General features: G+C 35.0%; 3 protein-coding genes and 2 pseudogenes across 4 annotated transcripts in view; 1 reads left to right on the forward strand and 4 right to left on the reverse strand.

Annotated features, from left to right (window-relative positions):
* LOC127806264 (uncharacterized) overlaps positions 1 to 26,481 on the reverse strand; it is a 70,407-nt gene extending 43,926 nt beyond the window's left edge. Inside the window, exon 1 of one of the 2 annotated variants that reach the window (XM_052343448.1) lies at positions 26,423 to 26,481. The gene's annotated coding sequence lies outside the window, so the exon portion shown is untranslated. The remainder of the gene's footprint in view (positions 1 to 26,422) is intronic. The other variant, XM_052343450.1, reaches the window with a different exon arrangement.
* LOC127806262 (chaperone protein dnaJ 49-like) lies at positions 663 to 5,983 on the reverse strand. Its single transcript, XM_052343444.1, has 2 exons — positions 4,666 to 5,983; positions 663 to 1,089 (listed from the first exon to the last, which is right to left on the reverse strand). Exon 1 carries the CDS (start codon positions 5,760 to 5,762, stop codon positions 4,680 to 4,682), a length of 1,083 nt encoding a protein of 360 aa, XP_052199404.1. The 5' UTR covers positions 5,763 to 5,983; the 3' UTR covers positions 663 to 1,089; positions 4,666 to 4,679.
* On the reverse strand, positions 7,909 to 8,817 carry LOC127806266 (EG45-like domain containing protein). The gene is made up of 3 exons (XM_052343452.1): positions 8,594 to 8,817; positions 8,176 to 8,455; positions 7,909 to 8,071 (listed from the first exon to the last, which is right to left on the reverse strand). The coding sequence occupies exons 1-3, from the start codon at positions 8,706 to 8,708 to the stop codon at positions 8,065 to 8,067; spliced, it is 402 nt and encodes a 133-aa protein (XP_052199412.1). The 5' UTR covers positions 8,709 to 8,817; the 3' UTR covers positions 7,909 to 8,064.
* Positions 12,454 to 14,294, forward strand: LOC127806269 (adenine nucleotide transporter BT1, chloroplastic/mitochondrial-like; annotated as a pseudogene).
* On the reverse strand, positions 14,025 to 20,633 carry LOC127806268 (uncharacterized protein At2g34160-like; annotated as a pseudogene).
* Positions 26,482 to 27,079: the final 598 nt, after the last annotated feature.

The following is a 27,079-nucleotide window of genomic DNA, read 5'->3' on the forward strand; positions in this document are numbered from 1 at the left end:
AACCATGCAAGATTCAGGTTATTTCCCCATATTGTAAGTAAATGATGCATCATTGGGAAACTAATACAAATAATTTGTGACACTCAATTCAAAACAAGCACCACCCCCATGGAAATCCTGAACAATTCCCAAATGTCATAAAGATTTAGTCATTCAATACACGGCACGGTTTGTCTTTAAACAAACGGAAAACTTCCAGAAAACAAGGAGACAACTTGATTCATTGTTAAGGTGCAAATCATCAATTGCGCTAAAAAACCTAGCACCCACTAAGCAAGGGAGAGGGGGATTCAGAAAGACACCTCAAACTAGGGATGTCCAAGTCATGGAAAGTTTGACTGAAGGAAAAAGACAAGGCAAATTTTTCACATACTTCATTCAAAGACAAACAAAACATTACATTTACATAAAAAGAAGACAAGGGGCAAGAGAGCAAGTTAAACCACTATATATATATATATATAAACAAGCAGGAAAGAGACCAGCTATGATCGGCATACGAGGAACCATACAAGATTCAGGTTATTTCCCCATATTGAAAGTAAATGATGCAAGAGAGCAAGTTAAAGCACCAATATATACATTTATATATATATAAGCAGGAAAGAGACCAGCTATGATCAGCATAGGAGGAACCATGCAAGATTCAGGTTATTTCCCCATATTGTAAGTAAATGATGCATCATTGGGAAACTAATACAAAAATACTCAAATAAGGTAACCTTACATATAGCGTTCAAAAGTATAAAAAGCTTGGAAGTTATCAAACAGAACATTTATACGAACCAGAGAGTAATCTAGGCAATACGCTATCACTTGGGTTTGTGTGGGAAGGTCCATGTTGTGCAAATTGCTGGGCAACTGCAAACGGACTTGAGCCCACAGAATGCTATGAAAAATTACTGGTGCATTAAACTGGTAGAAGTTTATAAGACCACACATGCCCAAGTCATGCTTGGTCAAGATGGTATACACGTATACTCCCAAAATTGCAAGTGTTAACATCCTTTATGTCCTTGAAGCAAATCCTTAACTGCCTTGAAATTCTACGAGATGGGAAATGTGGAGATCGTTGAACTGCCCAAAAATCTGCAATGGATGCAAAATGTGAAGTCTAACTAAGTGCCTCTTAATTTACTCTTCTACACAAATATTTAAAAAAAACAACTTGATAATCAATTTCCTCGAAGATGACAATTAGTGGAACATGTGTGCAGATGCAATGAAATGCATAATGTAGTACTGCTGTCAGTTCGTAGATTGCCAACATTTGTCTTGGCGGCAGAAATAGTTTGATGTAGTCCAGATATTTAATGACACGTCAACAATGAAATAATGTAACATTGGCAGAAAAATATGAGTTACACACGTCCTCAACTGCAATTTTAAGTCGGGAATTTATTGTTAACTTGAAACAGATGAATGCAACATAAAAAACAGTGAATTTAAGTTTTAGAATATAAAGGTCACTAGGAACAACCATATTATGATAATACAGACAGATACATGAGCGGCAGAAAAGGGGCTGCAAGAAATAGCACATCCACGAAAACCCATCCTTTCTGTTTTTTGCACACACATGAGACGCACTCTACATTAATACATCAAGAAGAAATGAAAGTTTTGCTTCCTCAAAAATAAATGTGCCAAAGCCAGAAATCTCTTGACTTTCATAATTTTTCTTTGATACTACAAATACAAATATCAAAACCATTTGAAATTTTGTCTTGGTAATACTGTTCTACAATTGAGTGACTAGCAGATGCAAGTTCTCAACCAAAATTCATTTAGGCAAAGTATTATTGCAGCTGGAATCAGAGAAATCAAAAGACAACACACTAGTAGGTTACTAAACCAATCCAACCTTACTTTATTTATATTATTAAATTTTTGTCCAGCAAACTCATCCTCACTTAATCCTGCCTTAGTTCTCGGTTTTTGCTGTTTAAGGCCGTTCTTTTCAAATGCATACAATTCAGAGCAATCTGAATCTTCAACTAAAAGGGTACATTAAATCAAGAGAAAGGTGCATCAACTATCTTGTTCCATTTTTCTCCATCAGTGTTAAAAAAAAAAAAAAAGGGTTTGATACTGTGGATAGACATGACTAAAAAAGTTACCAACACAAGTTTACAAATATGGAAAAGGTGATGAATAAAATAAAGGGTAAATTTCTCTTTCTCCCCTGAGGTTAGGTGAAATTCACAGTCGCATCCCTATGTTTTGGAAATACCACAATTACCCTCTTAAGTTTCAATTCTATCAATATCCACTAGTAAATTGCTGATGTGGTAAATGGATCCCAAAATAATTTACCAATAATCCCACAAATGCCATTCTTTTTAACAGAAAAAAAAATTGTAAACAAATTATATTAACAAGATTTAAAATTTACACAAATTATTTTAAACTCCTCTTAATATATTTAAAATTTAAAATTTTGTCTAAAGAAATTAAAAAGTAAACTATAATCATCAAAAAAAATTATTTATAAGTGTTTATTTTTTTACACGTGAGTTACTCCTCTAATATATATATATATATATATTTGAAAATATAAATTTAAAGAAAAAATATATAGATAAACTTTACGCATAAATATTTAATCTTGTGAAGGAAATGGATAAAATGGAATAAATATTTTTTTAACGAGAAAAAGAAAGATAAAACAAAAAAAAGGAAATTGATGAGAAATAGTTAAATATGATATTAATTATAAAAAACTTAGGTAAGTCCATATATATTCTGGTTATTACAGTATATAATTAATTTATTTTGATAAAAAGATATAAACATATTATGCTAAAGGATGATGCAATAAATTTAAACATCTTACAAATACATAATTATCATACAATTCATACAAAATTGCATGAATCATATATATTTTGTTAATAAGAATGGGCAATATGGTATTTTTCTAATTTCTGCTAAAGGATGCTAACGAAATTGAAACGTAGGGGGGTAAAAATAGGGGTGTTTCCAAAACACAGGGATGTGATCACAAATTCCACCTAAGCTCACAGGAAACAGTAATTTACCCCTATACACTTTATTAGTAAGGATGGGCAATATGGTCCTTTACTAATTTTCGTTAAAAGATACTGACGAAATTGAAATGTAAGGGGATAATAGAGGTGTTTCCAAAATACAGGGATGTAATCACAAATTTCACCTAATCTCAGGGGGGGAATAGTAATTTACCCTAAAATAAAACCAAAATCAGGAGCCGCGTGTTTGCTTTGATTACCATTATAAGGCTGATATTCATGAGCAGACAAACAGGCCAACAATTCAAGTAAATGTACAAAGACTTCAGGACTTGAGTTCAATATTCTTTTTCTTACTGAACAATTCAAGTTTTATATTTCTTTTTCAACATTTCAATAGCCAAAAAATATAGTGACTTTTTCCCCAAAAATTCAGCCACTGTCCAGTTCTCGTCAATAAGACAATTACCAGTGAATAAATCAGTCATTAGAAAAGACAGTGCTCTCTCTCTCTCTCTGAGCCCCATTCTGCACAGAGGGGTATGATTTTGTTGACAGCGTGCCTAGAAAATTTGTATATTGTGCTAGGTTGACTAGATATCACTTTCCTATGGAAAGTGTTATCAAACCTAATGCACACATAATCTACTTTGATATATGCATCCAAATCAAGCTTAGACTTTAACTCAATCATGAGTGTGAACAAGGGCAGCCCAGCAGAAGCAAAAATAGAATTTGACAACATCTTTTATTTGATTTCTCTTCTTTTAATTAATGCTGTATACAGTTGTTTTATGCATTAATTTACACAAGAGGAATTTTGTTTATCAAAATTGAGATCCTAGGTTTCCTTATCTATTAACTTTATGAAGAAAAGAAATTAAGGGCAAGTACCTGGCTCAACTTTCATTAAACAGAACCAAACATAACAAATAGCTGGATCACAGATATCTGTCAGATTTGACACTCTCTCTCTCTCTCTCTCACACACACACACACACAAAAGTTCACTACCATTGATGCGTGGAACACAAACTTCAAAAATTGTATTTTTTTTAAGCATATGTTGTTTTTGCTAATTACTTTTGTAAGCATGTGTTAATCATGAAGTAAACCATATTTTCCAGATACTCCACAGAAACTACAATTTATACATTAAATTTCAACCAATTTGCTCCCAAGAATATTTAAAGTTAACTCTTTAAGACAAACCAGCTCTTTTTCTCTCCTAGCTTAGCTCAACAACAGTCATTTTGTAAAGCAGTTATTAAGGCCATGGCAGGATAAGCACAAGAGTTCAAAGGTTGCATTTTCAAGTATCACTTTACAAGATCAAAATAAAGACGCATGCAGAACAAAATACGTCCTCTATCTAAGATAGACATTCTGAATAAGAGAACTTACAACACATTCATAGTCATCAAGCAATCATGATTGCTACCAGTATGACACTGAAAAGAACATTACTTGTCCATTTATTTATTGCTTACTCACATTAACATGCATATATCTAAAACTTATGTAGAATTATCCTCAAACCAATCCTGTATGCTCCATACGCAGGATCCAAGCTTAATCAATCAATCTGTGCAAGTAGTCAACTTATATTCTAGAGATGAATAAAATGATGCGGTTAAACTCACAAAAGTATAAAAACATAAGGAGCCGTCTGGACCTTGAATTATGTTATCAACCAGCCATCTGAAACTGCTTCAGTGAGTCACAATGCGGTGTTTCTCGAACTAAACCCCAATGGAGTCGCTGCAACTCAAGCCGACAGTTATGCGAAAGAATGGAAACGTAATCTCTCTCCACCTGTAGTTCAAGCTTTGACCGTTCCGAGCTACTAGGAGGGTAATCCTCCTCGAACCTCCCAGACTTCACATAAAAATTGACACCCTTTTGCGTAGTAAACCTATGGTCATAAGGATATGACTTCGACAGTGAATATACAGGTTCAGATGATGGCATAAAGTTCAATAGTATAATCAGAAGCACTGGCAGCAACTGAATCAATGTCCTAGCAAATCCAGCAGACCCGTTATTCCCCACTCTCACTCCCACCCCAGGTCCAAAGCTGAAGGATCTGAACTGAGTAGCCGCCGCTGAATTCATTCCTCCAAAGAAGAAGTTCCTAAATATTTCCTCCGCATCTATATCAGCATCATAAAACCCATTAAAACCTTGTGCCCTCGCCCTCGCAGGATGCCTCTCGTACACAGGCTCGTCTGAACCAACAACATCGTACTTTTTCCGACTCTCCTCAATACTCAAACACTGAAAAGCCTTGGAAACCAACTTGAAGGCCTCCTCGGCCCCGGGAGCATTATTCTTATCAGGATGAACTTTCAAAGAGAGCTTCCGATAAGCCTTTCGAACATCCTCGACACTGCAATCCTTCTCCAACCCCAATATCTCGTAGTAATCCTTCTTCCTCTTTATTTCCCTCACAATTGAGACCTGCTCCTCCGTATAAGTCACCGACGCGTTCGAGGGCGACGATCCAGATGCCGGAACCCTCCGCCGAGGGCCTGAGTTGCTCTCATCATTGTTCTCGGATGCTTTGGATGAAGCCGACGATGATGACGGGCCGTTTGTCGATCCGTCACCGGCTTGACCATCAATCTTCGAGAGCAGATCGTCGACGGCCAGCGACGGATCTAGGCGGCGAGCTTTGGCGATGAATTTCGAAGCCCGGGTTCGATCGCCAGCATCGAGCGCATCGCGGCCGATTTTCAAGCATCTCAGCGCCTCGTCTTTGTTCCCGTCCATCTTGTAAACCCCAAAATTCAAACGATCAAACCCTAGAAAACCAAGCACCAAACGTATCTATTAGTGCAGATATAGAAGATGGAAATTGAAAACGAGGGATGGATCGGAATCAGGATTTGGGGGTCAATCGATTAGGGTTAGAGAGATCGATTGGCTCGGAATTGGGTTAGGTCTCCATCGTGCTAGATAGAGAGAGACAGACAGACAGATGGAGCTCTGAAACAAACAGTCGTCTCTTTCTCTTTATAGTTTTTTTTTTTTCTTTTTTGCTTTTACTTCAAGACGGTGCCTTCAATGATTTTTTTTATTTTTGTCATATAAAGAATATATTTTTATCTCCGTAAAAAATATATTAACCCACTTAAAATTAATATTAATGCATAAAGTATTTTTTAAAAATAAAATTACCTTTTTTGATAAAATTATTAATTTTATATATTTTTATGTGTTAAAATTACATATTAAAATCATCATCTAATATTTAAAACTTTTATAAATATAAACGTCTCAAATCAACGTTATTATAAATAAAATCTAAATTCTTGAGATAACTCAAATACAAATTTTTATATATTTAATTTAATTTAAAATCAGACTAACCATTATTTTTTATACTCATTTTATTAAGTAATATATATAATTTGTATATTATTATTTACGGGAGCTAATATATTATCTCGTTGTCGACGTCTGGTGGTGTATGGGCCTTACCACTCCTCATGGGCCTATGTCATCTGTCTCAAATTACTCGCGTTGAACACGAATAATATAATAATTTGGTATCATTCACATGACTATTAAATTTAATATTTTTTAAATTGACAAAACTTATGAAAATTTGACAGCTTAAGGCCACCATGGTCCAGCCCACCACTATCCACCTATGACTCTACCATTGCAGTAAACTCTTATCATGGCACAAGTATGACCAATGTAATGTAATTGGGCCCAATCTTTTAGTTTTTCTTTAATTAGATTTTAACTTTAGGGCAATATGACACAAATCTCTGAATTTTGGTTTGAAACTTTGGATGAATTAATGATATTAAATATTTTTTGATATCCTAAGAACATATATTCATCAGTGAATAAAATGTAAATTTGTGGGTGATTGAATAAAAAGAAGAAGATTGCATTAATTTTTTTTGTTAATTAATTTGAGTGATCCAATGGCCCGGCCCTACAATTGGCCCTGCTTGTTGCAGCTTAAAAGTTGTAACTTCTAACTTCTAACTTCAAAAAAATTGGGATGTAGTGTTTGTTTTAACTTATAAAATTCTAACTTATAGCTTCTACTAGATTTTAGAAGGGATAAAAGCTGGCTTTTTCAAAACTGGGGTACCCCAACTTTTACAACTTCTGCTTAAATAATTACATTTTTATAATAATTTTGTCCTTATTTTTAACAAAAAATTACTCTCTTGTTTACGCAATCATGGGTTTTTCTTTTCCACCGCCATTTCCATTTTCAAATCTCTTTCTCTCTCATCATCTTCCTCTCTCTCTATACTTTAATTAATTTTTTTGTAAACACTTAAACTTATACATATACACTAATTAATTTTTAAATTATCATTCTATAACTATTAAGGGTATTATGGACAATTATACAAAAATAAGTTATTTTATAGCTTATAATAACAAACACCACAACTACTTAACTACAACTTCTAAGAAGGTGCAACAAACAGGTTTACAACTTATTCTAAGTTTTAGAAGTTATAATCTAAGAAACTATAAGTTATAATTTCTTTAATTAACCTGTAACAAATAAGACCAGTGTAAGGCACCAGCCCATGCTCTATTAGCTTGTAAATACATTTTATTTTTAAATAGAGGGTATTTATTATATTTTATTTTTAAATTTTAAATAATTCTATTGATAAATATATCATATTTTGAATCATTCAACTAATAGAATTATTTAAGGATTAAAAATAAAATATAATAAATATATCTTATTTAAAAAATAATATACATTTATTATCGTGTAATAATTATATATATTAACTCGGCATGCCAACACCATTACTTTGACTCATTTATTTCTGATGGTTAATCAAAATTAATAGGACTTGAATCCCTTATTTTTTAGGGAGACTACCCTTCAAATTCTATAAAGTCATTTAAGAACAATTGACAAAAGTTATGACAGAAGAGCCAAAAGAGGACTTTCATTAAGAAAATTCGCCCAAAACTAAGGAAATTCACACGAGAGCCAGAAAGAGGGCCTTAAATTCGGACAAGGAATTTCCCTTTTCTTCTCTTTCTCTTCCCTAAAAGAAAGCAGCGCCCATTATTATTATATTCTGCAAATAAAAGAAAAAGATATATAAGAAATATATCTTTGGGTAATTAAGCGTAATATATAATTAACATATGATTAATTAGCACATTAAATAATGAATATTACTGAGCATATTCAACGTTGATCTTGGCATTTGTGAATCTGGAGATGAAGCCGAAGGCCTGGTTCGAGAGGACTAAGGTTGCCGGGCAAGGGGAGCTCCGGCAAAGGTCGACGACCTGGACGACGATCGAGTCTCCCCGGCAAGGCTTGTTCCGGCCACTGATGCACCTCATCTGATATCTCCGGCCACAGGCGGCTCCATTGTCCCACACCCCTGGGCTCGCCGCCGCAAACAACCCGCCTTCCGGGAACTGCTGCGGATCGTACCCCTTGCACCTTGTTGCTGCATGCACCCACCCACCCACCATATCATATGATCAGGTTGATTCGGATTAATTCTGTTCAAGTGGATTCAGTAGTAGCACCACTAGCTAATTAAGCTAATTAAGCTAACTATATATTGTTGGATGTGTGTACGTACGCAGATATGGAGGAGCATAAGATGTGGCTGTTCCAATGTCGCCGGCAGCCAGAAGAACAGCAAAACATAGCCATGCAGCTGCAACTGCTACAGCTCTAGTATTCGACTTCGTCATCTTTGCTAGCTAGCTTTCACCTGCTTGAGAAAAATGGAGATCGATCGATCGATCTTTCGATGATCGATGAATTCATTTCTACTTGCAGTGCTCCTATATTTATACTCATAATCTCACATATATATAGTAAAATGAATTAAGATCAAACTGGCGCCGATGAGCGATGATGATGAGCTTAATTAATTAATTAATTAAATCAGCTAGCTAGCAGGGCGGCTGCTTTTTGCTTGTATGCATGAATGACTGGCTTTACCTTGACATATATATATAACATATATATAGAATCTTTTCTCCATTAACTTAATTGTTCGTGATAAGGGTTGGCTAACTTGTAGTTGGAATCATCGTCACTTCGCTTCATTCATTCATTCAACCGCTTCCCACAAGTATTTTATCATCAGGTTTCAAAGGACATGCCCTTTTTGCTAATTTGAAACGTGTTTGTGTATCGATATATTGATATTAATATAATAAATAATATTATAAGTTATAATTGATGAATGATATTATTAGTCATCAGATACTTTCTTATTAGATAAAGGTAGGAAGATTATGTATTATTATCTCTTTTATTTAATATTATTTTAATATAATATATCAATATTTAATTGACTTATTTTGTATGGGTAGAGCTCGTCCTCTTGGTCATCATTATACTTTATACATGTCTAATTTTTTTTTCTTTTACTTTGAACGGTGGCTTCTCTCTGTTAGTCATCGCCTCTATTCACCCACTTGGTCAACGCCACGTTAATTCACTGTGTTATTGAAAAAAGGGTAATGGTATTCGTCTGCACTGAGGATGGATTATACTTCATCTCGCAATCACATGATAGTATTTAATTAATATTATAATAAAATTTTTTAAATATTATTTTATCTTTTCTAATCAAATATTATCATCTGACTAGGACATGGATTACTGTTCATCTCGAATAACATTACTCTTGAAAAAATAAATGTTATTTGTGCCAACTCCATCACTTCAAATAATTTATTTTATTACTAAATAGTTACTTACGTTTGTTAACATAAATAATTTTTAAATTAAAATATAAAATAATTAAGATAAGATTACAAAATATTCTAAATTTTTTATCAAATTATTTATTAAATTTTTTAAAATGCATTCGAGGACATATGGGTCATTTTCTTATCTGCAAAGTCCAAGATAAATTTATTTGGAGAAGAGAGAGATAGATTTATTTAAATAATTTCAAATAAGAAGTCAAATGACTTCTTTTATAAGAGTTGTCAGATAAATTTAATAAATATAATAAAAATATTTTTATCTTTAATATTTTTTATATCACTTTTTTTAGCCCATTTCTTGATTAACAAATACTACCTTTAAAAGATGAGTCATGCGACCTCATGTACTACAATTAAATTATCACTTTTTATGATGTTAAACTTAATTTCTTGATTTTGTGTTAAAATAGTAAATGGAGATATATAATATAGAGATTTAGATAGCATTTATTAAAGTGAATAAGATAAAATTGTATTAAAATAAGATCAGAATGTTTTTCGAATTAAGATATGCAATGATCAAAATAAAGCTATGAAGCATTTCAAAATTTTTATCAAATTATTTGTTAAATTTTTTAAAATATATTAGGGACGTATGGTCATTTTTTCTTATCTCTAAAATTCAAAATAAATTTATTCAAAGAGGTGGGAGATAAATTTATCACAATAATTCCAAATAAGAATTTCTTTTTCAAGAATTATCAGATAAATTTAATAAATATAATAAAAAAATATTTTTATCTGCAATACTTTTCCTACCTTAATTTGTTCTTCTCATGGCTTGTACTGTTACAAAACTGAAGGTGATCAACGTCAAAGATTGCACTTAGTGGACTTTATTGAAAAACTGAAAGGTGATCACCATCAAAGATTGCACTTAGTGGACGCCATTGAAGATGCATGATGATCCACTTCAGTACTGGCGCTACTGCTCAATTCTCTTGGCATGCACCAATTAATATTTTCTTAATGGTCTTGATTAATTTATAGAATCACACTTGATAGCTCTCCTATTAAAGTTTCATTAAGAGATTGCTTTCCCATGTGAAGGTTCTTAGAATTTTTCTGTAAATCAATTACAACTAATTAAAATTTTGAATAGCAAAGAATAAGTGAATCATATCGGTAAAATTTATTTAAAATGATTTACTAAAGTTCTTAGACCTAGGTCAATCTTAACATTTAATCATGTACCATATAAAAAAATGTAAAGAATCTGTAAGTTATTAAGACACTTAATGAGACTATATGTCATTTTTCATTCAGGATTTAATTTTTTATCTAAATGAAAAATTGTAATTATTTTTTCCATTGAGAATTTCATTACACTCATTGAAGAGAGAGAGAGAGTGCTTAATTAGAACACATAAATCTTTTTATGTTGATTAAATCTATTAATACCCACCTGTAATTCATCTAAAGAAAATATTCACATGGTTGATATTTTTTTAATCATCTTTTAATAATGTGTTTTGTTTTTTATATTGAATAACATATTATATCTAAAAAAAAGGGCATAAAAAATACCAATTTATGGATCTTCCATTGTGGAAGGATGCAGTTTATTTCGGTCATCTTCTCCGGTGGAGCTTGATAGTCAAATATCAAATGCTTTGCCAACGTTATACCTTAAAGATAACTAATTAAACCTTGCAAAAAGTGGCTTATGGCATGCGTTTTAATCATTCCACACTGTATAATTAAATTAAGTTCCATGAATTCATAGTGTTAATTTTGAGGATGCTTTACCACTGCATCCTCTCCGCAGTGGTCGAAGAGGATGCAGTGGCAAGGCAGTGGCGGCAAGAGGAAGGCGGTGAGAGGTGGGTTACAGGAGGGGAAGGGGAGAAAGAGCAAAGGAAGAGATAAAATGGTCATTCATGCCACCTGTAAAGCCACCCATAAAATTACTCATGACACAGAGTCCTTGTAGCATAGCATCACCTCTTGGCTCATTCTGTGGGCAAAGCTCAATTTTGGACTGGACTGAGAAGTGAGAACTCATAGTTTTATCCAAATTCTGTGGCAGTCAAGTCTTGCAAGTGTTGTTTGTTCTTCAAGAATATTGGAAATAAAAAATCTCTCAAGATTTTAGGGCAGCCCAGACAATAGGCAAGAGCATCCTGGTGACAGCAGCTGCAATAATTAGTTGTCAAAAATGCATTGTGAAATTACGTTTTTTTTTTTTCCTTTTTCCATTCCTATGCCACAAACATCAAGTTGAAGACTTCGATTATTTAGTTGTTTATTTGTCTTATAGTTTATTGATTTAAAGATAGAAAAGTTGATGAAGATGTTTTGAATAATCTTTGACAGATGTTTTTTTAAATATCGTGAATGATAAATGTTCTAACTTCTACTGAGTTATAATAGGCCACGTTGTGTTCCTAATTATTGGGATTTTTCTTTTCCTTAGGAAAGTAATGAGCTTTCCTATTTCCAGCCTTAAGTCTGACTTCTCTTAACCACAAAGGAACTACTTCTGGAGAGCAAAGGAAAGCAAGGAGTGAAGCTAAGCAAGGAATATCAACTGCTTCTGTTTGCTTTATTCACCAAGACCAACTTCTTGGTTATCTCCACCCAACTTTGTTGATTCCTCTATGGCTCTATGATACCAAGAAGAGCCTTGGATACGCTTTTGTTATTCCATTGTTTTTGTAGGTTTATATGCTTTTTTCCCACAACAAAACCCATTTCTAGCCGAACTTTTAGGTACCCAAATCCTAAATTCAAATCCCTTTTGCTTAGAAGTTCATAATCTAGGGTTGTTTTGGCACTGAGTAATTGTGGGAATATTGCATAACTTGAAAGGAAAGTACTTGGTTTTGAGCTTGGAATTGGACCCCTTTTCTTATTCCACTGTTTTTGTAGGTTTACTGCTTTTTCCCCGCTACAAAACCCATTTCTAGCCAAACTTTTAGGTACCCAAATCCTAAATTCAAATCCCTTCGGCTTAGAAGTTCATAATATAGCATTGCCTTGGCATTGGGTATTTTTCAGTGTTGAGCTTGGAATTGGATAATGGGTAGAAGAATATTGCTAAGCTTTGAAGATAATGGTGGTGGGTTGTTCCCAAATTCTGGAATTGTTTCTGTGGTGCCCTCTGAAAGAAGGGTATTATCATAATCACCGTGGTGGCTTATTTGCTAGTGTTGGGCAGATGGGGATGGAAGTTGGTTTATCCACAAATTCCCCAAACCCTAGTGGCGGCACTGACATAGAGCTTCCTCAGTCAAATTTGTACACAAAGTGTACGTTGATGGAGGTCGGTTTCCGGCTTGTTGGGATGCCGGAACCAGTGGAGAGCGAGGGACTGTTGAAGAAGAAGAAGAAGAGGAGGAGGAAGGGCGGTGTTAGTTTGAGAATTAAGATTGGGAATCCATGTCTGAGGAGGCTGATCAGTGGGGCTATCCCCGGAGCCGTGTCGAGGGCTTCGGTTGCTCCATTGGAGACCATAAGAACACATTTGATGGTGGGGACCTATGGACACTCAACGGCAGAGGTGTTTCAGAATATAGTCAATAATGAAGAAAGGAAGGGACTGTTTAGAGGCAATTTGGTTAATGTAATCCGTGTTGCCCCTAGCAAGGCAATAGAGGTATGGAACAAATCCAGATTTCCCTCCCCTTGTTTAAGTGGTTAAACATACATTGTGCTGGTTTCAAATTGTTTCAGAACAATATATGACTTCTTGCCAACAATATTCACCGTTGCTGTCATTTTGGCTTTGTAGCACCCATTTTCATGCATGTATACTCAAGTATTTATGCCAATGCCTTGGCACTCTTTCTGTGTGCATACAGGATGCAGTTATTTGCTTATGATACAGTTAGAAAGCAGTTGATGTCGAAACCTGGAGAACAGCCAAAGCTACCAATCCCCGCAACTGCAGTTGGGATTAGCTCGACTCTATTCACCTACCCTCTTGAGTTGCAGAAGACCCGAATCACAGTTCAGGTTCAATTGGTTAGGTTTTAACTTCCAAGCTGTGTTCAAATTGCAGAGAGGAGATCATGAGAACCTCTTTGATGCTCTCCTGAAAATCGTCCGAGAAGAGGGCCCTGCAGAGCTATATTGAGGCCTGACCCCCAGCCTGATCGGAGTAGTCCCATTTGCAGCCACAAACTACTTTGCTTATGACACATTGAGAAAAGCTTACAAGAGAGTTTTCAGGCAAGAGGAGATTGGAAACGTTGCAACCCTCTTGATAGGATCGGCAGCTGGCACGATTTCGAGCAGCGCCACGTTCCCTCTTGAGGTGGTCCGGAAGCACATGCAAGCCGGGGCTCTCAATGGCAGGCAATACCGGGACATGCTTCACGCTCTCGTGAGCATACTGGAAGAGGAGGGGCTTGCGGGGCTGTACAGCGGATTGGGGCCGAGCTGCCTGAAGTTGGTTCCTGCTGCCGGGATTTCTTCATGTGCTACGAGGCCTGCAAGAGGATTCTTGTTGAGGAAGAAGATGATCCATAGAGCTATATGGACGGGACGAACTTGGATTCTACTTTTAAGTCATTGTTTGAATATGGAAAAGCAAGCACATTTTGAATATTGCCCGCCCCCCCCCCCCCCCCCCCCCCCCCCAAAAAAAAAAAAAAACAAACAAAAAAATCAACTCTGCTCTTCACCTTCCCAAATTCTCTCTCCTCCAAAGCAGCTGCCATCAATTCATCAAACTTATCCGTCTTCCCAAGCAAAATGTCAATCTGTGCACCAAGTAATTCGGGATATTATCTACGGTTCAAGGTCAGATTAGAGCAAATTCACCTTAAGAATGGCTAAGTTTGCATGAGTTTGCAAGTGAGATACAAAGAAGATAAAAACTTATCCTGAATATGAACTAAAATTTAAAAAAAAAATCCAAAACAATGAGAATGCATTTAAATTCAGGAAACCAGAATTCAAAAACCAAATGAAGTCTGATTCAGAAACAAGGGTGTCTAACCCAAAAAACATGCATTAAGAAACCAGATGCAAAAATCAATAGAATGTTGAAAAATCCATCCATCACATTAAAGAATTGTGTAAAAGGCTCCAAAGTCTTATTTGGCAGGTAAACCATGCATATTTTGCAAAAATCATACAGGTTTTTCATTCCAACCTTACCTTAGCTTTCTGGATAGGTCTCCCTTTTGATTCATCCTTCATATCGACAGTAGATGTCATAATCTCTGCAGAATGGTAATTATAAATTTTGAAGGAATCAAGAGTTTAATCATTTGCTTAAGATATGGATATGTATGAACATATTTTCTTTATTGGTAAATAGAGATATCAAGAATCTTACTCTTCTCAACTGCAAATCCAATATTTTACAGAATTTCTGCAACAGTGGCAGCTGTGGCGTTAGCTGCACAGGAAATAGAATAAATTGCATATCATTGAGAATGCCACAGAAATATGGTTCACTACCATTAAAAATCCGCTTTAATTAATTTAGAGTAAATAATACAAAGAACAAAACACAACTATACCAGTAAAAACACAAGTAGGAACATTGCTCAATCAGTGGCTGCCAGACGTTTATTGAAAATCCTTTTTTTTTTTTAGGGCAAGTTTATCAAAATCTTCCCACAGCGTAATTTCGTGACTTCACCATGCCAGAAGCATAGCCACACTATGGTATATGTAGCAAAGCTATAAGGAATGATATGAGACTAGATGGCATTTTAGGAATACTAAATTAAAGTCTAGTTCATCCCAATTACTATATAAACGTTGATCTAAAACAATCTAAAACTCACACTAGTTATAAATTAAGCTAATTTAAATTTTAACATAAGTATCAATAAAATTTCGTCATCATCATTACAAAAATTATAGGGTTGGCTATGTGAAGGCTAATTTGCCAGTCTTTATATGGCCTTATCTTTTAAAAATAGATAGATATTTGAGTAATCAGGAATTTTAAATCAACTTATTGTTTAGTATTATATTATTTTAAGCTTTCATATTTATTATTTAGGTAATCCAGGCACATCCTAGGTGGGACGTAGTAAACCAATTTATTTCTCATTAGCACTATGAATTAATAGATTGTATCATGATAGTTTTATGCACGCATTAGCTCTCTTCATTTATAATTGTATGTATTATGTAATCTTAGATTACAAAATTAGATCAACTCAAGTATCTGCCAAAAAATATTTCCCATTTCTACATAGACACCGATGCCAAAACAGACATTCAGGAAATAACATGATCAGATAACAATAGATGCAGACACACACAAGTAACAAATTTGATAGAATGAACACCAAGTTGTAACTCATAAAGAGGTCTTTATTAAAGGATGAACAGCTGTGACTTCTTTTCTTTCTTTTTCGTTTTTTATCTTTCCTGTGGTAACAAATATTCCCTAAGTACCAATCCAAAAACAGAACACAAATATTTAACTACTATCCTAATTCACGTGCATGTATAAGTGTGAACAGTTAAACAACCATTGGAGAGATAAGACAGCATACCCATGCCTAGGGCAGAAAGCTCCACCTCGTTGTGATGCTGCATATTATTCTGCCCATCCAATTCAACAAGCAAGAACCATCAACGAAAAAGCTGTAATCAAGAAAACATTAGAAGATAAAAAACCATCAACTGCATGTCGGTAGACAGAAGCATAGAGACATACAAAGACGGGAAGATCCGAGAATACCTTGGTGAGATTGACGTAGAAGAATAAGGGCATTTTGGTGTTCGAGACCTGAATGCGATTCTTCCTTGGCGAATCAATGCTTGCAGCACCGAACCCTAACACCTCCCCCAAATCCTTACCCTTACATCAATATTTATTCATTAATTATATTTTTCTAAATAAATAATATCGTGGTAAAATATTTAATAAATTAGTTATGAAAACTATTTTCCTAACCCTAATTGGCAAAACCGTACAAAAATGTTTTCTCTGTTAATTTCAAAAACTATTTACATCTATACAGAAATAAAAAATATCAGTGGCTAAACAATAACCAAATGGGCCCTCAGTTGCTTCTTTGGTGCAGCTGACAAACCTTAGCAAATATTTGCTGATCAATGACATAACTGATTAAAATATCCACTAAAATATATAATAATTATAAAAATACTGTTATCAACTTGCATGAATACTCAAATAACAGTAAAAATTAACTTTTTTTTCCAATCATAAAAATTACTAATTTCTTTCTCTTGGACCATACACGTGGTATGCCCATCATCTACTTAAGTGGAGTCTTATTTAATGCATGTGAAGGGAACAATATACATAATCATGCCAAATATTCAAACACGCAATATCATTAAGTACCTACCAATTGTTTGGGTAGTCATCTACCATATATCTGCCGTATATTCACAAGTGTAGAGGTAAGAGAGTTCATGGCACTTCCATTGTGTCCCTAGCGACACAGGATTTCCCTTCACCAAGCAAAAACAAAAAGGGGGATTCCCCATTAAACAGCAAGGCTTCAGAATGATAAAAGTAGCCAGTATTTTCCAAGTTACCACAATTCATCAAACAGATTGGCATTATGTAACAGATTAAAAACACAAAATAGGCACTGGTAGTGAAGTCCTTTTGATATCAAAATGGAGGGCTTAAAGCAGTGGCTCTAAAACTAAGCTTGAACTCTGTTTCCACCTACCCCGTAGTTGGTCTTTTACCACAGCTCTTGCAGGTAATATGCTGTCTATAGCACCACTCCTCTTTGCTGCAATTAACAGAGCAGAAAAACAGGGAGGAACCAAGCATTTGCTCACAACCACTGGCAGCAATAGATCCATAACCAAACCACTGGAAGCATAGCCAGTAGACCACACCACCGTAAATAAGCTCCCTGAAGTGTCAGCGATAAGCAGTAGAATGATAATCCCCATTGTCAAACTGGGAACTACTCAAGAAATTCGTTCAACAAGTGCCTTTGCAAGGAGCAGATTCTAAGTGTTAAAAAATGCAGAAGCTAGGCCAGATTTTGAAGCAAGGCCTGTGATCCTAACCTATGAACATGATCATTAATCCCTTTTGGAAAATCAAGGTTAATAACATGGGCAACTTACAGGATTAATAGTCCTCGTCAGCCAGGCACACAAGTTACGAATGAAACTGGAGCGTCTCCACTTTTGAATGGCTTGAAAAGTTACTCTCCTTTAATTTCATTGCAAGAAATCGTTAGGGACAAGCAACCTATTCACCAGCATGCAGAAAATATTAAGTTTCAAACTGGCTATAAATTCACACAATAAAGCAAATCAAAAGTTGGTTTATCAGAGGTACTGATTAATCACTTGTACCACTTCAGTAATTCTCTAGGGTAACTGGTTCATATAATCCATATTTTCAGGGAAAACAAGAATTTTGACATGTCCATTGACAAATAGTAATGAGAGGAGAACATATCACCATGTATATCCTAGTTATTCAAACTGATAGATGTAATTATACATGAATCACAAGAAAATTCCATGTGTTACACTATCTCCTGTCAAATGCAATATGCCTCTCTAATTGAGGCATTTTACCAGTGGCAGCCAACCAGTAATGATTTGCCAAAGGCTAATTTGTCAATAAGATACAACATTGTAAGAATAAGACTCCAAATAACTTCACCACAGGAGGTTAGAAGCACAGCTAAAAATAGAATATGAACCTCCGGCACAATAAATCTAACACACACAATGAAGGCAGCCAGCTCGGTAGAACAACATAAGGAGAGAAACTGAAGATAAGGAAGACAAATAGTTTTCTAACTACTTGCACTTTGTCACCATCTTTTGTTATGGCTAGAAAACCATTCAAGCACAAACCAAGCTAGTGGCAATACATGCTGCACCATAACTGATAGGGCAGTACTAGCCAGACAGTTAATAATGCTAATTGTTAGTAAGAAAAAAGACAATGGTGACATTGTCACAACACTATTCACCTTTCGATCAGATTCATTCTGCTTTGTGCATTAAGTAGATCCACAAGATAAGTTCTCTTGTCCAGCTCCTGGACAATTCGACTCTTTAAACAATCAGATCAGTGCTGGAAAAAACGTGTCCAAATCGAAGGATCTAAAACCTGCTCTTGGTAATAACTGAAAAATCATGATTTCAACAACAATAACTCCTCAGATTATAAAAAAAGAAAAAAAGAAAGATCCTGGTCGAAATTGCAAGCTTCCTCAAAAAAGTCAAAAAGGGCATCCCCAATGTATGAAGCTTCCCACTTTGCAATCATATTTGTACACAGCCCTCTCTTTGTTTTCTACAAGGAAGCTATTTCCACAACTTGCCAACCTTCCATTCACAAAGGAGGAATTTAGCATCACCTCTGAGACAGCTTGAATTTTAGCAGAACATACAAAAGAATCATCACAGAATAGGCACTTTTTATATCTGCTTGATTAAGCATCTTTATAATAAAGAATCAAGGATCACCAATATGGAATATCAAAGACATAAGCTTCTGCATTTACCCATAACCACAAGAATCTAAAGGTCACAGTAACACTAACAACAAACACAAATCAAAAAGGAATTAAGCAGTGGCTAAACTACTAACTTGAAACACTAAGGATCCTACCTGCCATCTCTGTTTCCATCACATACTTCTTGTTGGCAAGTAAAACTATATTTGCTCTATATACCCAATACTACTCTACTGCAATTAACAGAGCCAGAAAGAAAGTGGAAGTAAGCACTCAATCTGATCCCCAATCAAAGCCAACCACCAGCATAAGGATCAACACCACGGGGATGGTATACAAAGCAAGAGTTAAAACAAATCTTCCTTATTTGATTTTTTTAAAACTAAATAAGTATAAAAGAAATCTGAACTAATTCACAAAATTTCTTAATCTAGAAGGATATATTTTAACTCTAAAAGTGGTGGGGAACTAATGGTTGAGAGAAAAAGTTTCATGCAGTAACATAGTGGAATGCACTGGTTATACGTTCATGCACCATGTGGGGGATATGGCCCTTTGATGTCATGCAAGTAATCTTTTTTTTTTTTTTTTTGTATATTAATACTTGATACATTATATAAAACATGAATTTAGGAGATATTTTACTCAAAATAAACAAAAAAAGAAAAAGGAAACTACATATATCAGTTGATAAACGTGACATATTGATTGAGTACTACCCTCATATTTCTAGGTTGAAGTTATTAATCCCTATCATAGCCAACAACAGTTCTCAAACCCAAATGAGAGACAAGAATTACATAACCAACAATCAGTGTAAAAAATATTGGATCTTTTTGACATGAATTATTGGCAAATGATAAAATGAGGACATAACCCAATAGGTAGGTTTCGTGTAACCAACCCCACCTGGTGGAACTAAAGCTTATGATAATGATAATGAAATCAGTTGATAATTCAAACCATCCATGAAAAGGAAAAAACAACCCTTACAATCATTTATAGGAAGTTATGAAAAGAAAAGTTGATAGTGAGGTTTTTATTTTAAATCATGCTGACTTAATCTTTGATCAAATTAACTGAGAACTAAAACAACAGAAACATAAGGGAATCCGAAGAAAAGAAGATGGAGGCTACTATCACTTCATTCCCCTGGCTTCAGGGTGGAAATAAAGTAGGTAACTAGTTATCCAGCAAATATAAATTGGACATGTTACTGAGTATCTATCTACCACATCTTACAAAATGCCATCCTATAAGTTTCAAACTGCAGCACCAACTGTATGTTGTTTATTTCATTTGTGACATGCACTTCACACAAATGAGAGGGAAGAACCACACAAGAGTGTTCATATACTTGGGAAGTGTTACAGTTGCAAAAGGCCTAGGCTCCTCCATCAGAGAAAAACATTCAGCATCCAGAAAGAGTTACCCATGCGTAGGTCAGCATCCCCACAAGCAGTAAACATAGCTGCATCACTAAGGACCATTATTGCTGTTTAATGAACAATCACCACTCGTCCCATTTGTTTATAAAATCATTCCACATTGCTGCTGCAATAGAATCTCGCAACGTTGCAGCAAACTGTTCCTGTATTGGTGAAGCCAGTATATCTGGTTGATCATCAAAATCAGGCAACTCCTCAACTGCATTGGTCTCAGCAGCAGCAAACAGCCAGTCATTCCTTTCCTCTTGTCGTATGAGGTTGTGTAGAACACAGGCAGCTATAACTATATCCCTTTGAATATGGAAAGCATATTGAGGTGCCACCTTCAAAATAGGAAATCGTGTTTTTAGAACTTCAAAGGACTTCTGGATGGCACTTCTTAAGGATGAATGCCGGTGATTAAACAGCTCCTTTGCATTTCTTGGCAACAGGTTTGCACCCCTAAATTCATGAAGATGATACCTAACACCTTGGAATGGTGCGATAAAACCATCCATATTTGAGTAACCCACGTCAACAAGATAGTACTTCCCTGAATGTAATATTGTTGTTCATATATTACCATCGGATGCAAATATCATAAACAAATAAGCAGCTCGTATTTTCTAGAGGCAGTATCAAATACTACCTTCAGGGATTTGAGGAAAATGTTGATCAGGGTCATCAAGAACTGCTCTTAATACACGTGAATCTGCAGCCGAGCCTTCCCAACCAGGATAAATGAAAATAAACTGCAGGTCAAATGTGCAAGCTGCCAAAACATTCTGTGACAAAAAACCTTTCTTGTTACGAAATCGAGACTGATCTTTGGCCGGGACATGAGCAGGGAGGTGCATACTGTCTATCACTCCAATGCAATCCTGCATGAGGAGAACCAATTGAATGTAATATAAGTAGATAAGGCATCAATAGTGAGTCTTTAGATACCAACCTTGAAATATGGGTAAAATCTGTTACTTTTAAAGATTTCTGGTGGAGTTGAGTATGGTGGGCATTGCAGGAATTCACGTGACAATGACTTTATTGCCTTCAAAACATTATTGAAATGCCTGCTAATAGTTTCACCTGAATGTTGAAAACGCTCTTGGATAACTCTGTTACGCTCATTGTGTCCAATAATGTTCAAGAATATAGCCAGCTGCTCCTCTATCATAACTCCAGCTGTATCCCGTAGCATGCATTTCTGTCTAAGAGTGTCACATAACTTGTGGAAGACATGTTTATCCATCCTAAACATTTCACGGCATACATCATCCTCACCACTCAACACTTCAGACATAAATCGAGTTTCACTGGGTGATACAATAAGACGAGGTTGCTTAGTTATGCAATTGTAGTAATAGTAACCAGCAGCTGCAGCAACTAGTTCCATCTCGTTGAACTCTAAGTCAAAATCATCCATGCTAGCTGACATATCTGTAGATATAGAGTATAAACACATAGCATATGCAACAGATCTACTTGCTCGAGTATATAGACTGGCAAACAACCAGAAAACACTAAATACACGTTATGATTTTCAACTACAAGTGATGCCAAATCATGACAGGAAAAATCTCACAGCACCATCATTTGTTGAACCACACCAACTCAGTCATCAAATATTACTCAAAATAAATACAAAATATGGAAGTTCCACTTAAGTCTACTGACATGATACAGACTAGTGTAAATGTAAAAGCAAAAAGGGAAGAAAATCTATCAAGTTTCTTAAGCTATTGAACTGGAGGAAGTATTAAACTTTCCCTGGAGCCATATCAATCTTTTTTCATTCTTGAGAGCCACAAAAGTTTCCCTGGCATTGGGGTTCTCAAATAAATCCAATGCAAAAAAGTATAGGCGTTGATCAACCACTTGCATCTCATCCAATACTTTTATGCACTTGCTTATGGAAAAGCGGTCCTCATTCTTCATGATTGCATGAGCTCTCATTTTTGAAGCAGCTGCTATTTCTAACATGGCATCAACTATAGCATCACCAGTAGCCTTACGGCCTCTCTTGCGACGAACTGAACTTGATGTTGTAGATAGACGCTTGCCGTGTCCATCTAACATGTTCCCATCCTCTCCTGAGCCTGAAGACACATCCTCCTCCACGAAAGTAGGATCAACTGACATCCTTGAACTTTCAGTACATATCAACAACGGGGTAATTTCCAACTGTCTTCAATCCAAAATGGCAATAAAGCCCATAATCATTTCAATTCTGATCAAATCAACGTTTTTCCTCAAAACTAACTCATGCAGCGAAAAGGAAACAAAAACAGACCATGCAAATACTAAAATATGAAAATGACATCATCAATCATTATTCAACTTGTTATTTAGAAATTGTACAGTTGCAACAAACAGCTAATCTACAAATAAAAGAAGAGAAAAGAGAAATGGTACCACCATATTCCACAATTAAATATATGTAAGTATTATATAAAAGCCTTGAAATAATATCGGTTTCCTGATGACTTTGGTGGATAATATTTTCTTACCCATTCTTACCTTCGATTACTAAGATCACATTTCCAAATATAGTTGGAAATAATACAGATGAAGTAGGACATAAGCCTTGACATGACGGTGAACAAAAAACTAAAACACATTAACTGGAAGTAAATAAAATTGCTCAATGAAAAATAACGTGGGTACAGAAGTTAATAGAAAGTTGCTTCTACATGCAACTGCAAACTTATTCATACCAAAACAAAACAACAATAATTAGAGAATCTCAATCCTGTGAAATAAAAGAAAAGAGAAGGCAACCCCTTTTGTTAAACCAAAGCTCAAACTTACCTAAATACTAAGGTTGCGTTCTTTTTGCTGTTTTTAGCCCATTTTGAGTTTTCAATTTTTCAAAACACTGAAAACCGTGTTTACTTTGTTATTTTCAAAAAAGTATTTTAAAAAATAAGAAAAAAAATTGTAAAAAAAACCCGAAACAACAATTTTGTTGTTTTGGGTGTTTTCAGCCCAAACACGCTGAAAACACCAAAACGCGGAAAACACCCCCCCCCCAATCTTGCACAGAGATCTCTCGTCTCTCTCTCTCTCCTCTCTTCTCTCATTTCTCCTCTCTTCCCTTCCTTCTCAAGTCTCGGTCATCAACCGCGCCCGCCATCGCCGTCACTACCACGAGCCACTGTCGACCGACCCCCGTCATTGATCTTGTTGGTTTTGTCGCCTCTCTTCTCTCCTCTTCCTTCTCTTACTGGTTTTTGGTTATGTTGGTCGATGGGACCTTGGGTGTCGAATGGTTGTCTCTGATTGTTAGAAACCACTGGCCACAGTGGCTCATTTGGTTTGGGCGAACGTTTAAACTTAGATCTAAGAAGATTTGGCCATTTGATCTTATTGGTTTTTGGATATGTTGGTTGATGGACCCTTGGGTGTCGGATGGTTGCCTCTAATCGCTAGAAACCACCGGCCAAGGTGGCCAGTGGCGACTGGCAGGGCGTTTTTCACTTGTGGCTGAAAATTAAAAATTAAATTTACAAAAATCCAACCGTTAAATTTGGCCCATTTTTGTGTATGTTAACCCCATTGGCTTGGAGTTTTTAATAGTAAACTCTGATCATGTGAATATCTAGTCGACGGTGGTCGCCAACGACGGAGAAGATGTAGGGCGCCGGAGAGAATAGAAGAAGAAAATAGAAAAAAAAAAAAAAGAAAAGAAGGGAAAAAAAGAAGAAAAATTTATTCTTAAATTTTGAAAATAAAATTATATATTTAATTAAAATTTTAAAAATGTAGTATATCTATATTATAATTAAAAATATAGGATAACATATAGTATATTATTAAGTGTATTACATATATTATGTATAATAATATTTAATATAAATTATTGGTAAGATGTATGTCAATAATTCATTAATCAAATTTATTGTTTTATTTTAATAGTAGAATTTCATTAAAAAGAGTTAATTTTATTATTTAATAATCAAATTCAATGAATAAAATATTATAAAATATTTTTTTTCAAAATTCCAAAGTAAACGTGTTTTCTAATTTTCTATTTTAAGAAACAGTTTTTTAGAATGACAAAAAAAACGTTTTTTCAAAAATCTCAAAATAGACACTCAAAACACAAAACTAAAAATGAATTCAAAACTGACAACTGAAACACGAAAGAGAACGCAGCCTAAGTGACTCAAGGAACAAAATACTAAGTGACTCAAGGAACAATAAGATGAGCTCCAGAACCTAAAGGCACCAGAGGAAGACCTTCAGTGAAAAAGTGCACTCTGTAACAAATAATTGACCAGGAACTAAAAAGGAAACCTTATTGATTCTCCATCCAAATTGGTATTGTTATCAATACAAATCAGAAGTTTCACAAAATGGAGAGGAAAACTATATTTTTGTTCAGAACAGGGATGATGAATCAAGGCACAAGTACCTATACAACTTCAATAACATTTAAGCAATCCAATTTTCAGAAATAACCATTGATGATAAGGTATTACAGAGTTGATAACATGGCACTTAAAACATGGTAGAAATACCAAGATGAAATGGAGAATTTTGTGATCTAGCGAAATCCCAAAGTTTTTTCTTGTCTATTTACTTAAATGTTTTGTGATGATGAGTAGAGTGTGTGTGTGTGTGTGTTATTTTTTTTTTTTTTTTTTTTTTGGGGGGGGGGGGGGGGGGGGGGCATGGAGTTTTAGCAAAATAAAATATAAAAATTTGGCCATCTTGATCTGAGAAATATATTTTTATGAGGTTATTTTGAAATGAAGTAGACTGGACTACACTGTTTGCCGGATGTATAATTGTTAAAAGAACTTTGACTTTAAAAGCTCCTCAAAATCTTGTAACTGACATAATTCTATCCTAAGATAATACTACATTTTAGAAACATGGAATTTATTTGAATAAGTTCTTGTTAAAAGGTGATAGAGCAGCAAGTTTGAGTGGGGGCTGAAGGTCTTCTGAACTTCTTTTTCAATACAAGGTATTTAGGTAAAAAATACAGATGGCAATCAAGGATTAATCACAAAAAGGGAGCTTACAATTCAACACCGCACACATTACTCTTCTTCTAAATCCCTTCAAGTTCAAGCCAATTGCATATGGGTCAATATCGGGGAAATGGATGATAATTAAATTCTGAATGATCTTTGTTGCTCTTGCTTAGGATGTGCAATTGTCTGAATATAAAATTATTTAGTTGTTACTTGTCAAATTTTTTCCCCACTCAAATAACTGAAGATAGGATACATGGAGGATAATTATGGCAAAACATATACCAAAGTGATACGCCAAAATAGTCTACTTCCTAGAAGCAGTAGTTGTTAGGTACACTTGTTTATTCTCTCGTCTAGCCCTCCAATCCTTCTGTCCCTCCACTGTAATTTTTTTCTGGGAGCTCCAGTATCCAATGTCCTTCCGTACACCCTACCAATGATTCCAGTAAATATAAAGAAAAAATCCATTTACAAAAAAAAAAAAAAAAAAAAAAATCCAAAGACCAAAACGGTTTCCCCCGAAAGCCTCCAATAACTATCAAGCGTCAATCCAAATTCATGCACGCAGAAAATCATATCTTAAATATTTCGGACCTGAATGCCGTTTAGCAACCAAAGTAGAAGGTACTTCAAATATCCGTACGGCTGCTAAACCCTAGAATCTCATTCCTCCTCCTTTCGGAGTCGATTCTAAACCCTAATCAGAATACCATCTCAACAGCAACAACCGCTCAAACCCTAGAGGTCGGTCCCACGCCAATGCCAAGACATATACACGGAATTGTATAGCAACAACATCACGAAAAGCAAAAGTTGCGTAGAGAATTCTCACAGGGAGAGAGAGAGAGAGAGAGAGAGAGAGAGAGAGATGGAGATCGTACCTGGTGAAGTGATCGGAGACGGAGAAGTGATCCCCGGGAGCGATTACTCGAAAACTGAACCAGTCCGTGCAGTGGCAGTGCGAACGAGGCGAGACTTATTTAACCGGAGGAGGAGAGCACGCAGTATTATTTAATTCCATTTTTGCCCTTCCAAATGGTCATTTTTCATATACGGTGAAATTTATTCTGAAAAAAAAAATCACTTTTGGGAAAAAAAAAACTTTTGGCAATAATTATATATTTTTATTTAGAGCAACTTTCTAAAAAATATATATATTTCTTTACTTCTATTTTTCCTGCCTAATAAAAAAATTGTTTGTTGGTACTTATTATTTAGGTAAATTCCACTTGAACCTTTATAAATTCGATCATTTATATATAGAATTCAAACAGTTTAGAAACAACTAGTTACTTATAATTTAAATTTTTTACATGAATACCCCCTTTCATAGCAAACAGCATCAATTACATATTAATTAAGTTATATTAAATTAATTAAACATAAATTAAGTTAAATTAAGCAAGATACATTAAATTAACAAATAATAAAATTAAAAATATAAAAAATTGTTGGCCTTTGAAAGGAATCCATTAGTCGTGTCATTTTTTATTATCAAAACTCAACAATTGTCGATAAATTATTCACATAAAGAAAAA

Source organism: Diospyros lotus, chromosome 7, assembly GCF_014633365.1.
Source record: "Diospyros lotus cultivar Yz01 chromosome 7, ASM1463336v1, whole genome shotgun sequence".
In the NCBI taxonomy this organism is placed as follows: Eukaryota; Viridiplantae; Streptophyta; class Magnoliopsida; order Ericales; family Ebenaceae; genus Diospyros; species Diospyros lotus.

Bases quoted from the DNA above. Each gene is read 5' to 3' on its own strand.
- LOC127806266 (XM_052343452.1), bottom strand. From the start codon at position 8,708: ATGACGAAGTCGAATACTAGAGCTGTAGCAGTTGCAGCTGCATGGCTA. The intron at 8,456-8,593 runs GTACGTACACAC...GGGTGCATGCAG, and splicing joins TTATGCTCCTCCATATCTGC to CAACAAGGTGCAAGGGGTAC.
- LOC127806262 (XM_052343444.1), bottom strand. From the start codon at position 5,762: ATGGACGGGAACAAAGACGAGGCGCTGAGATGCTTGAAAATCGGCCGC.